General features: G+C 38.8%; 1 protein-coding gene across 1 annotated transcript in view; it reads right to left on the bottom strand.

The window, feature by feature from the left end:
• LOC137992779 (short transient receptor potential channel 7-like) overlaps positions 1–15,000 on the bottom strand; it is a 107,829-nt gene that overhangs the window by 16,900 nt on the left and 75,929 nt on the right. The window contains exons 9-13 of the mRNA XM_068838293.1: positions 6,923–7,115; positions 6,243–6,413; positions 4,177–4,252; positions 3,719–3,843; positions 2,721–2,864 (exon numbers count right to left, since the gene is read on the bottom strand). Of these exons, the coding sequence (XP_068694394.1) occupies positions 2,721–2,864; positions 3,719–3,843; positions 4,177–4,252; positions 6,243–6,413; positions 6,923–7,115 (709 nt within the window). The remainder of the gene's footprint in view (positions 1–2,720; positions 2,865–3,718; positions 3,844–4,176; positions 4,253–6,242; positions 6,414–6,922; positions 7,116–15,000) is intronic.

The raw sequence follows: 15,000 nt of genomic DNA, 5'->3' as shown, positions 1-15,000 counted from the left end.
TGTCATTGGCCACTCAGAATGAACTCTGGGTAACGTAAGTTGGTATATTTAGGAATTAATAAAATTGTTATGGCTCCTTTACATAACTAAATAGTTGGAAAAAATTGCAACTTGTAAAATAGTATTGCATTGTTTAGGTTCCATCTTTGATCCAGTAACTTACTTTCTCCAAGTATTTGAAACAGAAACGTTAAGTTTCTCATACCCACCAAAATTCAAATAAATAATAACAAGTAAACAAGCATGATCATCATGTCAAGGGGATAAACTTAAGAACTTGCTGTTCATAATCTGGTTTCCACTTGAGAGTTGTTGTGTTCAGTTGGTGTTTGCTATTACCATGCAATGTTGGTAGCGAAGAATATTGAGAAGAGATTCAAAAATTGATCCATATGCACATGAAGGCGTATATTTTAACATTGTGAAGACAGCCAGTGGAATAGAATCATGCCACCATAGGTTGTCCTTGATATGCCAAGCAAATGAAAGTGTAATGATCGTCCATTGTATATATGTCAATGTCCCAATGAAGTACCAATTATCCAGGGAGTTTTAATTATGATGCATTACCAATGCAATGACTAACCTTGAGTTCGAATACAGGAGTTAAACTACAGAATATACCGCTGACAAAGACAATGTAATCGCGAGTTTCGTGAATATTAGCGCTCGGTAAACTGACAGACAAAGAGCCCAGTCCTATTAGTGACTAGCGCATTTTTTCGTTTGCTTGCTCTTACCTCAACGACCACGAGAAGACTGAGCACCAGAACATCACAAACTTCAACAAACGGCTCCTTTAGGAGCCACCAAATACAGTAAAAGCAATGACCAATAAATCAAACATAATTTAATAAATGTTTGTTTTTACTAACCTTAGCGTAACTTGAACGGCCATAAAAGTAAGATTTTTTTAGCCTACGTTGCCACAGGAACGTAGACTCCTTGCTATCGCCTGCCTGTATATTTGTCCGTCCTTAACACATTCCTGACGACCCAAGCGTTTTTTTTCCGTAGCGGCCGCTACATTTCTCTCGAGCAGGATGCGAGCACGTTATCCGAGTGACTCTCACGGTACGATTTTATCTCGTGAGACAACCTTGCGACACGCCTGCGACATGACTTACGATTCATCAATTGTCGCAGCGTTTTAACACGCTACGACATATTTTCTGAGGTACACAGTTGCATGCGGCAAAAATCGGCCCTTAAAAAGCTACAACATGCATTTTTAAAAGTAATCTTCATCGTAGCTTTGTCGCTGATGGCATTTTTATTACGAGGAGCGAAATCGGTTCAAACCGTCATTATTTTGCGTATGAGTCGGCTTTAAAATACTCCTTTGAAATGAATTTGTTTCGCGAAATTAAAAGTTGTTGGATTTATTAAATCTGTGTCCTAAGCAGGTCCTACACGTACCTACGTAAGGCCATGCATCGATATGAACCATTGATGACACACATAGCTCAGTTTGAGAGTATGACAACTTTCCTACTCCGAGTATCTTACGAATAGTCTCTAAACCAGATACGGCGAACCCAAGAGTATCGCAAAAAAGTGCACAGCTTACAAAATACATGCAACGTAGTCTCATGCACCCATTGGGTACCTATTTTTTAAAAAGGGTTTCCAACAAACGAAACCGTCCGAAAGGGTTCGAGATTGAAACAAAGATGGCGATCATAACTTTTCGATCAAGAAATGGACAAATAAATGGTATTTAGTAAGCTTACACTTTGTATTTCCAGTGGTAAAAGTTATTGCAACTATTAGATTAATTTCACGCTCTAAGTGCACAACATCGTCACACGAGAACACATTCCAAGTTTCCGCAGATCGATCAATCCGAACTTCAAATCGATCTCCCACGGTTATAAAGTACGCTTATTCAAATGAATTCGGTCTTGAAAGTTGACTATTTTGTGGAACGATCTGACGGTATCTTGGAACGATCTGACTATTTTATGAACGATCTGATGTAACTTGGAACACACTGACTTAGAACGAAGTGACCAGTACTTGGATGGGGGACTGCTGCGAAGTCCCCGTGAGGACGATAGAGAATTTTTTTTTTTAGACTTGATTTCATTTTTTATTTTGTTTGGCCGTTGAAGGCTATTTTCTTATCTTCTTTCTACGTCGGAACGACTGAACGAACTGGTTCGCAAGAAACAGGTCGATTGGAGTATTCTTTCTATGAAAAATAATGTTCACAGTGGAACACAAGAACGAAGCAAGATCTAGAAGTAAAGCTTGCCGTCCTCAAAGAAAAATCATCTGTCCACTTTATCAAATACTTTGAGATGTGAGGTTTAATACTGTGTCAATCATCGCGGACGGAAAGGACTCTCATCGCAATATCAGTACTTCGTCACCGTGGCTGAGTGGTCTAACGCGCTCTCAGAATGCCAGAGAGCCGGCATCCCACGGAATCATTACTCCTAGTATTACAATATATCATGGTTGATTTATCAGAACGATTTTGAATACTAATTTGACTATTTTTCTACCTTTTTTACACAGCAGTCACATTGGTAAGAGACAATGGGTTTCGTAAACGGGCCTCGAGTTGAAAATAATTGGAACAGTCTCAGCGGAGTGAATCAAAATTGTTTTGGTGCCGCGCGAAAAAAACAAAACAGCAACAATAGCAGCGGATAATACGCCTGCTCGGCAAATTTTGGTTTTACTTTATTGGTAAAACACTTCTACGTTCTCACCTCAAAATGAGGAAAACTAGGAGAAAGCTGCAAATGGTACATCGCCCCGTGGTAACACTTTTCTTTCAGTCGGCAAGGCTCACGGCATTTACATGACATCAGGTGACTTTCTACATGAATGACGTCGGATTCAAATGACCATGCCTCGAAAAGAAAATGGTGAGGAAACATCGTACAACATAATTAATAAACATTCTTACTTAATGCATTTGTTTGTTGAGACAAGTAGTTACCAGACCTGTCAATTTTTTTCTTTACTTTCTTTCTCCCAGTGGCTTCTCTGAACCAGTCAAATTTACAGAAATTCACCCAATCACTTCTCTAAACCAATCAAATTCTCTCTGAACTTTTTTCTCCTTTTACGAAGGCCATTGAACCAGTCAAATCCAGAGAAATTTCCTGAAGCAATCGTATTCACCATCTTTGCCAAACAACTCCAAAGAAACCACATCTTGTCAGATTCAGAGAGACGTGTTTTTTTAAATCACCTAGCAATCTAGCTGCAGAAAATTAAAAATTGATTTAAGAAAAAATTCTCTGAATTTCAAGTTGACATGATGAGGTTTTTTATGGAGCTTAGAAGTGGGCATTTCACTGACTCGAGATTTAAACCTGTCTTAAACTAAAATATTTGCCACGAGAAAGTATGTATTTTATTACTTTTCTGTGTGTTTCTTATACTTAAATTCACTGTAAGAGAACAAAAAGTGTATTCGATCCTGAAGTACGAAACGCCTCTGGCCCAGTTTAAATCAGTAACAAAAGCGTTCTGTATTTAAACATTGTGCAATCTGCTGAAGCAGAAGCAGCTCAAGAGATTTGAAGTGTTATATCATCATCATTCCGTGTGTTAACTTTCGTATTGTTGCGTGATTAACGTCATTCGTTCAATAATAGCAAAAATTCGGTCGGGGTTGGGGGAATGGAAGAATTAAGCCAAACAAAAACGAAGTAATGTTTTGAGTTAAGAAGGGTGATGGACAAGTCATGATGTTTACCTTTGCTCCACGAAGATAAATTCTGTGGTCATTTTCCTGGGATTTGAAGCTGGACCAGATAATCTGCGTTGTCATTTGTCTGCTACTCTGTGTTTCATCCAGTATTCTATCAAGTTTCTTCTCACCTATGGAAAACGACAGGATGAAAAGGCCAACATACCTACGAGAATTATACCTGAATACAATAAAGCCTAGAAAGTGCTGATAGCGACCGATGTTTTTTGTTATGTTGGTCTCTTTGCTTATTTTTCAGGCTTGCTGTGAATTGGTTTAAAACCTAGAAAGGCTTACATGAATAAGATAATGTTTTTGTGATCAAAGGACCGAGGTAATTTTGCAAAGGTATTGCATGCTCTGTTAAATTATCATATCATGATTTTTGCGAAGTTTTGACGGGCCCGAGCATGTCATAAACCTTGGAGACGTCCATCGTTCTAACTTCTTATTTACTTACTTACCAGTGAGAGGAAACGAATCTTTGTATTTTGCAAAGTATTCCGTTTCGAGTGTTTTGATAGTGTTGTCGATGAAATCCTAAAGAAATAAAAAGTTGGAAGAGAAAATTCAGGCACTTTGAACTGAATAAATAACAGGGAACACGGATGTATTACTAATTACATAAAAGCAGAATTGCAAGGAATCTTGTATTTCAGTTTTTCAATCAGGCTTCTTGTGGAAGGTTTGAATCATAATAACTTGCGCCAGTAAAGAGGTATTTCTGTTTGTCCTCTCGCCAATAACTGATATCATGATCTGTAACGATTCCCTGCATGGTGATCACTTCTCGAAGTGTACAACAAAAAGGAAAGGTCATGAAGAGACAACTGTTGCTGCAATGACACATTTACACGGTGCTTATAAAGGGACATCTAGATCTATTTCTTCTCTCCTTTTTCGTAAGAGACAACTGTCTCTTCTCTTTTTTCAAATCTTTATTTAAAAAAGAGATTTTTCTTCTGCCGCCCACTTGTTTTTCGCCGCTCATTTTTTCCTCCAGCTCACTTTTTCTTTCGCCGCTCACTCTAATTTTTTTTTCTGTTTTTTTGTTTTTGTTTTATTGTTTCGCTGCCCATTTTTTCCTTTTTTTTTTTTTGTGCTGCTCCTTTTTTTTCGAGTGTCTTGCAAACAAAGACCCCTAAGAGCCCTAGGACCTCTAGGGAGCCATAAGACCCTAAGATTCGAAAACGAAGAAAGTAACCCCAAACCCTCAATTTGGCTAACCCTATAGGCCAAAACACCAACTTTTAGGCCGAGTTAGGCCTAGGGTCAGCCAAATTGAGGGTTTTGCCACGGTTACTTCCTTCGTTTTCGAGTCTTAGGGTCTTAGGGGCTTTAAGGGTCTTTGTTTTCACGACACCCGTTTTTTCCCGCTGCTCACCATTTTTTACGGCTGTTCAAAAAAAAAAAGTGAGCGGCAAATAAAAATAACAAATTGTGAGGCAGAAAAAATGAACAGCAAAAAAAAGTACAGCGGCCGGAAAAAAATGTGAGCGGACAAAATCAAGATTTAAAAAAAAGAGAGAAATAGATGTCCCTTTAAACATGTTAAAAGCACCGTACGTTTGCAATTAATTCTAGCCCCTTCTCTGAAAATGTTAGATGTTCCAACTTCACTGCCTCCTAAGGGGAGAGGGGAATCCTTGTTCCCTCGTCTCTTTTCAAAAATATGTTTGTGTTCTCTTGTTAACCGAAATTACCTCCAAATTTGTTCTCAGTTTTTTGATCGATTCGTAAATGGTTTATGGTCCCCTGTTCCCTCATAGATATTTTATCTTTCTTCCCAGGTACCCAGTTCAAATTAGCAATGTTCCCTTCTTCCCTAAAACCCCGGGGAGACCCTCCAACTTGTTCGAAGAAGTGCTGCTAAGTTTTAAAATATGCACGAAGTGAATCCTGGCCTCGATGGAAACCAGAGACTGAAAATGACATGATAGCAACGATATGACCTCACTCCAGGAGAAATAGAAGAATCTGATATTAAATGGCCGCATGGGGATTCGAATTTTATCTTTGCAATTGAGTGCTGATAGTATCTCTCACGAGTGAGCTTAGCGTAGTTGCGAACGCGGCACCTGTAAAGGTTGTGTCTTACTTGTAATTGAGGAAAACATTATCCCGACCATAAATTTCTCGTAAAAATAAGTAGAAGCAATTATAAGCGGTAATCAGAGTAACCATGCGATTGGCATCGTAACAAACTTCAGAATTGGTCATTTCATGGGATGTAAGGTACTACGATCTAATTGGAAACAAACTTGTTTGCAAACAAATATTTAGACTGAGGACTGGAGCGCAAAGTCTTGGGGCAATTAAATCGGTGTTAAAAGATGGACAGAAAAGACTGTGTTTTCGCTAAGGTGTTTGGCAGCTATCATTTGTTATATTGTCTGGTTGCAAATGCTTTACCTCGCGCCTTTCTATATAGCACTGGCTTCTTGCTGTTGTTATAATTTTTCCAGTGCAATGGTGTAATATTCCTGTGAAACTTCTGCAAGGACTGAAACCCCGACTTTAAGAACTTTACCTGACAGCTTTGAGGGCTTTCCTCTGTGCACCTTTTGATCTTGTTGTACATGCACTTTATGCACTCTCCAAGGAAGTAAATTATATTGAGGGGAACTGGTATTGGATCATAGTCGTTGTATGTCTCAGTTGTAAGTGCTCTTTTATACGCCCACTCCTGGGCTGAGTTGTCCTTCAAAGAGTAAAACATAAAATGCAATTTTCCTCAGTAAGCAATTGTCTCTTTAAGCCCTAAAAAACAATTAATTGTTGGACAGCACAATGGGCGCTTAATTTCCCTTCAACCAAAAACAACTAATTAAAAAAGGTTAAAGAAACCGCTATAAGTTACAAGGAGCTTCCACTTCCAGCAATTAAAGTTGAATTAGCTGTTACTAGTTGGGTGTTTCAGGCGCCTTGTAACCGAGAAATCACAGCCACTCACAGTTTTGTCAGGAATGCTGCCAATTGCAAATCCTCGGAACTACCGGTCCTCTCTTGCCCAAGTTTGGTAAATTCTTATACATTGTTACTTTTATTATTTTTTTGGGTCAAATTTGCCCATTTCCGTTAAATTTTGTGGGCCTCTTGCTCTTTCTTTTGCCAAAGGTATGTTCTTGAAAACTGCGGATTTCTTTTGTGTATTGTTTTTGTCTTCGATGTCTGTACAAATCTCACGTACACTAATTACTGAACTATCACCTGCGTTTGTTGATATGTGTGACCCAGAACGGATATCAGCATATTCTTAAGAAGAATTATTCCCAGTACAAGAAATATGGCGTATTTCACCAGCAAAACGGTGTCTGAAAGTGTATCCATGGAAAAATCCATCTTATTGAATTCTGGTATGCCAACAATTGAAAGTACCAAGTGAACGAACATTGTCCACCAGCTGTTAACGAAAATAGACATATTAAATTAGCTGCTACGTCAGCAGATCTTCAAAATTTCATAGGACACGGGAAACATGGCAAATCCTATCTAACCAGGACTGTATAAACGTTTGTACGAAGAAAGATTTTACAGTGACTTTTGTACGACAACTTAAAGAATCGAGTAGAGACGGGGGCACAGAAAAAAATTGTTGCAGAAACTGAAGAGATTGTAAAATACGTGGTTGTTACTAAAAACTAGGGTAGTACCTAAAACGCGAGGCCCGGGCTGGGGTGGGGGTCGGGGTCGGGTGTCAATTTTTTTTGTGTTTAGCATCTTCCCTTCATTTATGGCGGAAATTAGTAAAAAAGACCCGAAGCTCTTAGTTTGTTTTTCGAAATTAAGAGAATTTCCGACTGAAATTGGAGTTTTTGTGGGGAATATACGCTAACTCCTAGAGACGCTGAAGACTCGCTTAGCTCCACATTTTAAGGACGGTGCGTACTATTGTTATTGCGCATACGTTCTGCGCATCTCGAGACATTCGGATTTCCTATCGGTAGTGCTTACTAATGCAGCGATATTTTTGCGCGGTTTAGATTTATGCGGAGAAAGCAGAACTTAGCAAGGGCTCTTGGTATCCAAAAAGAAAATTTGGGGTATCCATTCATTTTTGAGAGATAATTAAGCTTGAATTTGGAAAGGAAAGCCATTTATTGCATTGTAGTTTAAAGCTTTTTGCTAATATTGTTGATTAATTATCTTTGAAAAATGCATGGTTACCCCCAATTTTCTTTTTGAATTTTAATAACACTTTTTGAGATCTACTTTTCCTGCATATTCATAAAACCGCGCAAAAATACCTTTGAATTAGTAGGCACCGTCCTTAAAACCTCATTTTAATGTTTACTTCGTAAAAACCTTCTCCGCAATACAATTAAAACGAAACAAAACATAGTCACAGTTCCACCATGGTCGTCACGCAAATTTCTCATTTGCTTGTTTGCTCTTCTCTTGACTGAGGGGGAGAAGAGCTCTGGGGAACCCCTGAAACAAACGGTCTTCTCATTGGTTTTCGTGAAGAACAATCAAAAGCGTCTCTAATTGGTGCATTCATGTTAGCACGAGGAGTGAGCAGACGCCGTAAGGTTCAAATAGCCAATTTTAGCTACGAGAAGGCTACGGCGCATGTTCTCCTGGATAGAGTTACCCAAAACCTTGGGTCTATCCAAGGCTCTGATGACGAGATTGAGGGTGATACATTTTGAAAGAGGTAGTTTTTGTGACTACTGCGCATACGCGTAGTCACTATTGCCATCGTGTGTTAGTTTTTCCGAAAATGACTATGTAACAATAGAATACACTTCGGAGCCAATCTGCATAAAAGGAGTACCAAGGTTCGAGCAAACAGTACGATAATTTGCCGATAGTTCGCGAGGACGAATGAAATGTTCGGGTGCCCCGTGTTCGCAGATGATGATCTGGTGAATAATACGGTTCTGTGATTTGAGGTGAGTTTTTAATTCTTACAACAGTTACTTCTCGTAGCTTTCGTATTTTGTTTCTAACCGAGCAACTGAGACCGTTTACGCGTTTAATGAAGCTGTTGAAGGAACGCAAAAGCCCTTAAAGGAAAAACATTTGTAGGACCATTGAGCCCGTTTTCGAGATAAACAAAGCTTTAAAGTAGCACGTAATTGTCAAATTATAGATGATTTCACAGTGAAATCATCAAATCAGCAAGGTCTTCTTAATTGCTATCTATAGGAGGTTGAAGATGCCCGAGAAATAAATCTTTTTCTAAGTTTTCAGTTCCATGACGTCTTTTGTTTCGAAAGTAGAATATTTTGAAGTTCCTAATTGTCACCTTACGCAGCTTACGTGACACCATGATACCAAGCTATTTGATTGAAGAAAATGTCTATCCCTAAGAAACTCAGCAGTTTGAACCTTTTAAGTACATTAAGAGGTGTGTTTATACATATGTATTTTATATCATGAGCGAAAAGTAAACGCTGTCATGGCAAAGTGAATTCCAGATGTTGGACCACTTTGATTCACCTACACAAGTTGTGTGAAACGCTTCGACAAAGAGCTCAGAAACAATGTACGACAGAGCTGCAGATCTGAGAATTGGACAGGTGGTTTCTAAATTTGTTTCCTGCAACATTCCAAGTTATTGGACTTTTTCATCGAACGTTTCGAATTTACTTTTTTGTTGCGTGGCAGTGAAACGTAAATTTTTCAATGGTCAGGAAACAATCGATATGAAAGCTGTGGTGAATCAATTCCCACAATTCAGCCACCACCATTCACATAACAGAATATTCTACTTTTTTTTCCCTTGTACATCTCCGCAATAGTCACATGCACCCCCTCGAGCGCCTATTTTTTTAATTTGCCAATTAAGTACGAAAATTTCTGCGGCCAGTTACTCATTCATAACAACGCGGATAATGTACCGGTCAAAATCCCCTTAATGTTTACAATTGCAAATAAATTCAACGGGTGACATAGCTACAGGGGTAGTATGTCTTGGAACAGGTTCTTAGAATGGAAATACCGTGGGCGTTATGTCTATTTTTGCGGGATCTAGAATGTAGCATGACATCAGATAAACTGGTTTCTAGTGAAACCAGCCGATGAGGCAAAGGCGGGTGAAACGCTAGTGTAGCAATACAGAAAACGTGTGAAAAACTATTCTTGTAATTAATATGGGTAAGTGCAAACCGGTATCCAGCTGCAAAGGTTCCAAATTAACAGTGTTGCGAATAACGCGGCCGGTGGCCTCCAGCTCTAGGTAGCTAACAAGAAGAACAAGAAACTAACAAAGTAGAAAACCCGAGTTGGGGGGGGGGGGGGGGACTGTCATATAAAAAGGGGAGGGATCCTCGTCGTCTCGCTTAGGGATGTAAATTTCGGATTTTGGTCTCACTTAGGGTGTTCTGGGCAAAACGCAATCATATGTAGCCTTGGGGTTGCGCGGGAAGAAATATACAAGTGTATATTTACACTTTTATATTTCTTTACGTACGTGAAAGTATTAGATGATGTCTTTGCCATCATTAAAAGTCACTGTATTTTTTTATTTATCTGTGTTTTAATATGGTTTCTTTTAGGGGTCATTAAAAGCCTGGGCCACGCCCAGATTGGTCTCCTTTAGGGGTAAAATTTAAAATTTTCGACGAGCATCCCTCCCCATTTTATATGGGAGTCGCCCACCCCCCGGGGTAAAAAATAGACATCGGCGGATGATGTTGGTACAAAGAACAGCTGAGGCAGAAAGATACTAAGAAATTTCGGTCAATTATAACATATCGCTGCTGGAAGTTCTGTACTGGCGATTTCGTTATGTTGTCAATAGGCAGGATTAGAGTAAATATCTTATTTATAACATTTTCAGAAGGATGAATCCAGCATATTCAAGTTTTAGCTGCATCGCATTGTGTCAGCTGCCATCTCGTGGAACATGAGCTTTGAATCAGAAAACGAAATTAAATTCCGATTTTCATTGAATTCTGTAAGACGTGAGGCTGTTTCAAGTCTCTCGCTATCGGAAATCTTCTCCTTCGAGGTTGTGTTCATTTGTTATTGTTGCAGTTGTTTCGTCACATAGGGAGGTGAAATGTATTGCTCAGAGGGGTGTAATACATTGCTTTTAGTCAATGAAAACAGCGTCTCGTAATTCTATTGTCCATTTGCTGCACAGAAAACTAAATTCTACCCAGAGGTTCCGTAGGTTCCTTAATTTCCTTTAATTTCCTAAAAAAAATTGAGGTTCCGTAGGTTCCTTAATTTTTATCAGTATTTTTTTTCTACCATAAATGAAGGACAGATGCCGGTCAGTCGAAAATAGCAATACACGAGAATTAACCGACAAAAAATGAAACAAAAAGATTGGGGAAAAAAAGACACCCCAAACCCGACCCTGTCCCCGGTCCCCGCGTTTTGGCAACTACCCAAAAAAGGGTTTCAAAAATAGAATTATGGGACAACGATAATCCACAATTAGATCAAAAACACTAATTCGATGACTTTTTTTTTTCAGAGGAACTTTAAAAACTCAAAACTGTGTAACAGAATAAAAAAGGAAGCAGAATTGTACATTTTATTGAGAATCTAAACCAGTCACAAAACTTTTTAGGAGTAGGCTTGGTACAATTCAGAGACAGGCATTCGTTCTTATTTAGAATCTATTATTGCAACAAAAAGTGTTCGTCTGGGGGCCGCCTTCTATTCAACAAAAAAACCCACTGAGTTTTGTCAATTCGAAATTTTGTGTGATGAACAAAAAAAAGCATTTTCCAATTGACCGCTATAGGCCAATATAAAAAAAGAGTTTCCTTATAAAATGTACTGATTAATTTATATATAACGCAAACGGCCAACCCCGAGGTAACGTATGTCTATTTAAGCAATCCTAAAAGCGGAGCTCCTCAATTATAATTGATTTAAAACTTACGTTTTGTTTTCAATTATTTTTACCGTACGATCAGTTAAGCCTGCCAATTTCTAACTTATCAAGAAATGCGTCTTAAATTCATAAAAAAAAGTTATTGTTATCTAGTGTGAACGTGGGTTCACTAGCATGCTAAACGCCGAGGGAAATTCAAAATTTCCCATGGTTGCACTAGCGGGAATTTTGAACATTCGGAAAAAGCAAGTTAATGAAAAATTTCCCATGGGGGCCGGTGACGGTAACTTCCATCTCACTCTATATTCTCTATGTCCATCAACAGATCGAACAGCTAAAACATTTGATACTTCGTAATACTTGGACATGCTTTCGTAATTAACGAGATCTTACTTAGACAAAGCTTAGTGTAAAAAAAGGCTTCTCAAAAGTTCAGTCGCGGCCCAAATTATCATGCAACGACAAAAGCAATGCTAATGGACCGCGATAAGTTTAGATAAGTTTAACACACGCCTGCGCTGCAACTATGAAAGCATGTTTAAAAATAATTGCGATGCAGGGAAAACCCACCTAACATCATTTTATCAACTTTGTACGCTGAAGAGAGAAATTGCTCTGAGCTTGAACATTTTGTTACCAGTAGCGTCGCGTCGTTGGTTTTGTGAACACCTCAAAATGTTGTCTCCTTTTGTCAAGTGCCGCACACCGTCAAACCAGTAGTTTTCTACAAAACTTGACTTGAACGATTGCCCTCATTTAAAATCTTAGCCAGTGTCTTCAATCTTTGCCGTAAAGAGTGCTGTATTCGTTTCAGCGAATTAAAGGACCCTATTTATTTTGCTTCATTATAATGTTGTCGGCAAAGATGGGACTCAGCATTACAAAACAAACGAAAAAGCTGAGCACGCAACAAAACCTTTTTCGAGGGTTCCTTTGTGGCGTGTTTTGATTTGTTTTCGTTGCCTTCTTTCGGTTTTTTCCCTCTTCATATCGACCTTGATATCAATTCAATCCACCTTTATCCAAAGTATACAAACCGTCCTGCTTACATTTTTTCCTTGGGTACCTCTGAATAAATAATAACTGACCAAGCGGTCCGCTTCCTGCCTGAAACCTTTACCCTATTTCAGACAAAAACCTGCGATTTCAGTACCTATCTTCAGACTTATTTCCGCTGTTACCCGGTTGGCGTAATACTTTGAGAAGGGCTTTTGTTGATGGTCTAATGATAAATAACTACAATCATAGACAAAAGTAGTTGGGAAGGTTATGTAAATGTACCGCACCTGAGCTGTATTTTAATCCGCTTCTGTTAAAGCGCAAAAGAAATAGTTTCACCTTCTCTCTCAGGCTGCCGGCACTGAACAAAGAGACCAAGGCAAGTCTTCGGCAAACATTTGAATACTGTTCTCCATCACAATCAGTGAACAGCCTTTATCCATTGCTGTTCATTTCATTTTCTCGAGGATAATAAAACTGCGTTTTGTGGAAGCAAGCTTGTGTGTGTCATTTTTAGCGGAACGCGCGGATCACCATAGTAAAGAAAATATGGTAATAATGCGAGAAATACCGTCCGTCCGTACGTCCACCCCTCCATGTATGCCAATGTGACCAGTATCACGCTACTATTTGCAAGGTGATGTGGAAGTGGTCAACACTAGTTTCCATCCATCAAACTGACATGTGCTAGTTTTCTACCCCTATGAACCATGTGAGCGTTAGCCGTACTAATGGAAATGGGCCCACACAAGGACAGAGAAAAGCTCTGACAAGCGTGGGATTTGAAACCCATGATCTTCGGGTTAGATCACCGCTGCTCTACCGACTGAGCTACAAGGTCAGCCGGGAGCAGGTCGTGGGAATTTAAGATGTCAATGCCACGGTAGTGAATATGTACAAGTTTTACCAACGTTGGCCGTATAGCACTTATATTTCAACAAACTTAATTATTATAGGAAGATGTGAAGTGCTAGTTTTCAAGCCATATGAAGCATGTGAGCGTTAGCCCTACTAATGGAACTGGGCCCATCACATCACCCTATAATAGTTAAGTCTGTTGAAATATAAGGGCTACACGGCCAACGTTTGCAAAAACGTAACCCTCCCTTGTACTTGTACATATTCATTGCCATCTTCTTGATCTTATTCCGGGAGGATTTTGAAAACTGGAGTTGTTGATGTTCAGATCAGTGACCACTCTTTAATTTGTGCGGTCCTCCGAGCTTCAGTACCCCGTTTGCAGTCTCGAAAATTTGCTTTAGAAGGTTGAAAATTACAAAAAGAGATGTTTTTGAATGATTTACATATGGCACCTTTTCACATAATGGAGGTATTTGACGATACTGGTGACAAACGTTTTGCATTTGAGTCATTTTATAACGAAGTCCTTATTGACCATTTCCCGATTAAACAGTTTCAAATGAGAGGTAATCAATTGCATTTATGACCGAGGAATGGAGGATAAGCATTCGAAATAAAAACAGGTTGTGGAAACGATTTATAAAGGATCGAACAGACACTAACTACGTTGCATACAAATTGCTGAGGAATAGGTGTACCTCGTTAAGACAGAAGGAGTACGGCATACTCGTAAATCCCACCAAGCACCAGGATATGATAATAGGATACACAGATCATGCGTTTTCTTTACCAGTGCAAAAATCAATTATATCGTTTGGAATGACTGTGGATGATAAGTTTTGTTTCGATGAACATCTTTGTAACATATGTAAAACGATAACTGATCAATTTAAAGTAATTAGTATTTTTTTTTCGTAAGCTAATATCTGCCACTATATTATTACGTACGTCTCTACAAAGTGTTTATCGTACCACATTTCTTGTATTGTTCCACGATATGGCATTTTTGCGACTCTAGGAATAGGGATAAGTTGGAAACACTGAACAAACGCCTTCTTAGGGTCATTTTAAACGATAAGAGTTTCTTCATACAATGTTCTTTTAGAAAGGATAGGAGACTTCTCCCTCTTTAATAGATACAAAATATGCTTATTATTATTTTTAAGTGTATTCATAATACACAGTACCCGCGCAGATAATTGTTTTCCCTCAGATCTGTAGAGTATTTTATGAGTGGAACTGATATCCTCACCCTTCCAAAACTGTGTGCTCTATAAACAGATACATTTATACCTGATCTTGAAAGAAAAAAATTTATCCATCTACTAACCGGGTCCTTGTGAACTGGTTTAAACGGTTTAACATTGACACAACGGCTTAAGCCACAACTGATCTCCAAAATTATGCCCACCTTCTGTTTCTGAAGACTCTGAAGGTATTGAAGGCATCTTACAACACATAAGGCACTATCTGGAGAGTAGGCTTTAAAAACTAGTGGTTCCTGGTGCTTTCCTGGTTTAGATGTTTTAAGTAACGTGGATATATCTGAAACAATACACGATTATCACTCGTATTCATATCAATATGAGTTGCCTGACAAAGTTACCCAGAAAGTAACATTGTTAACAAT

This window comes from Montipora foliosa, chromosome 2 (assembly GCF_036669935.1).
Source record: "Montipora foliosa isolate CH-2021 chromosome 2, ASM3666993v2, whole genome shotgun sequence".
Taxonomy (NCBI): Eukaryota; Metazoa; Cnidaria; class Anthozoa; order Scleractinia; family Acroporidae; genus Montipora; species Montipora foliosa.
Note: the sequence above shows the minus strand (reverse complement) of the source record. Positions and strands in the feature narration are given on the sequence as shown.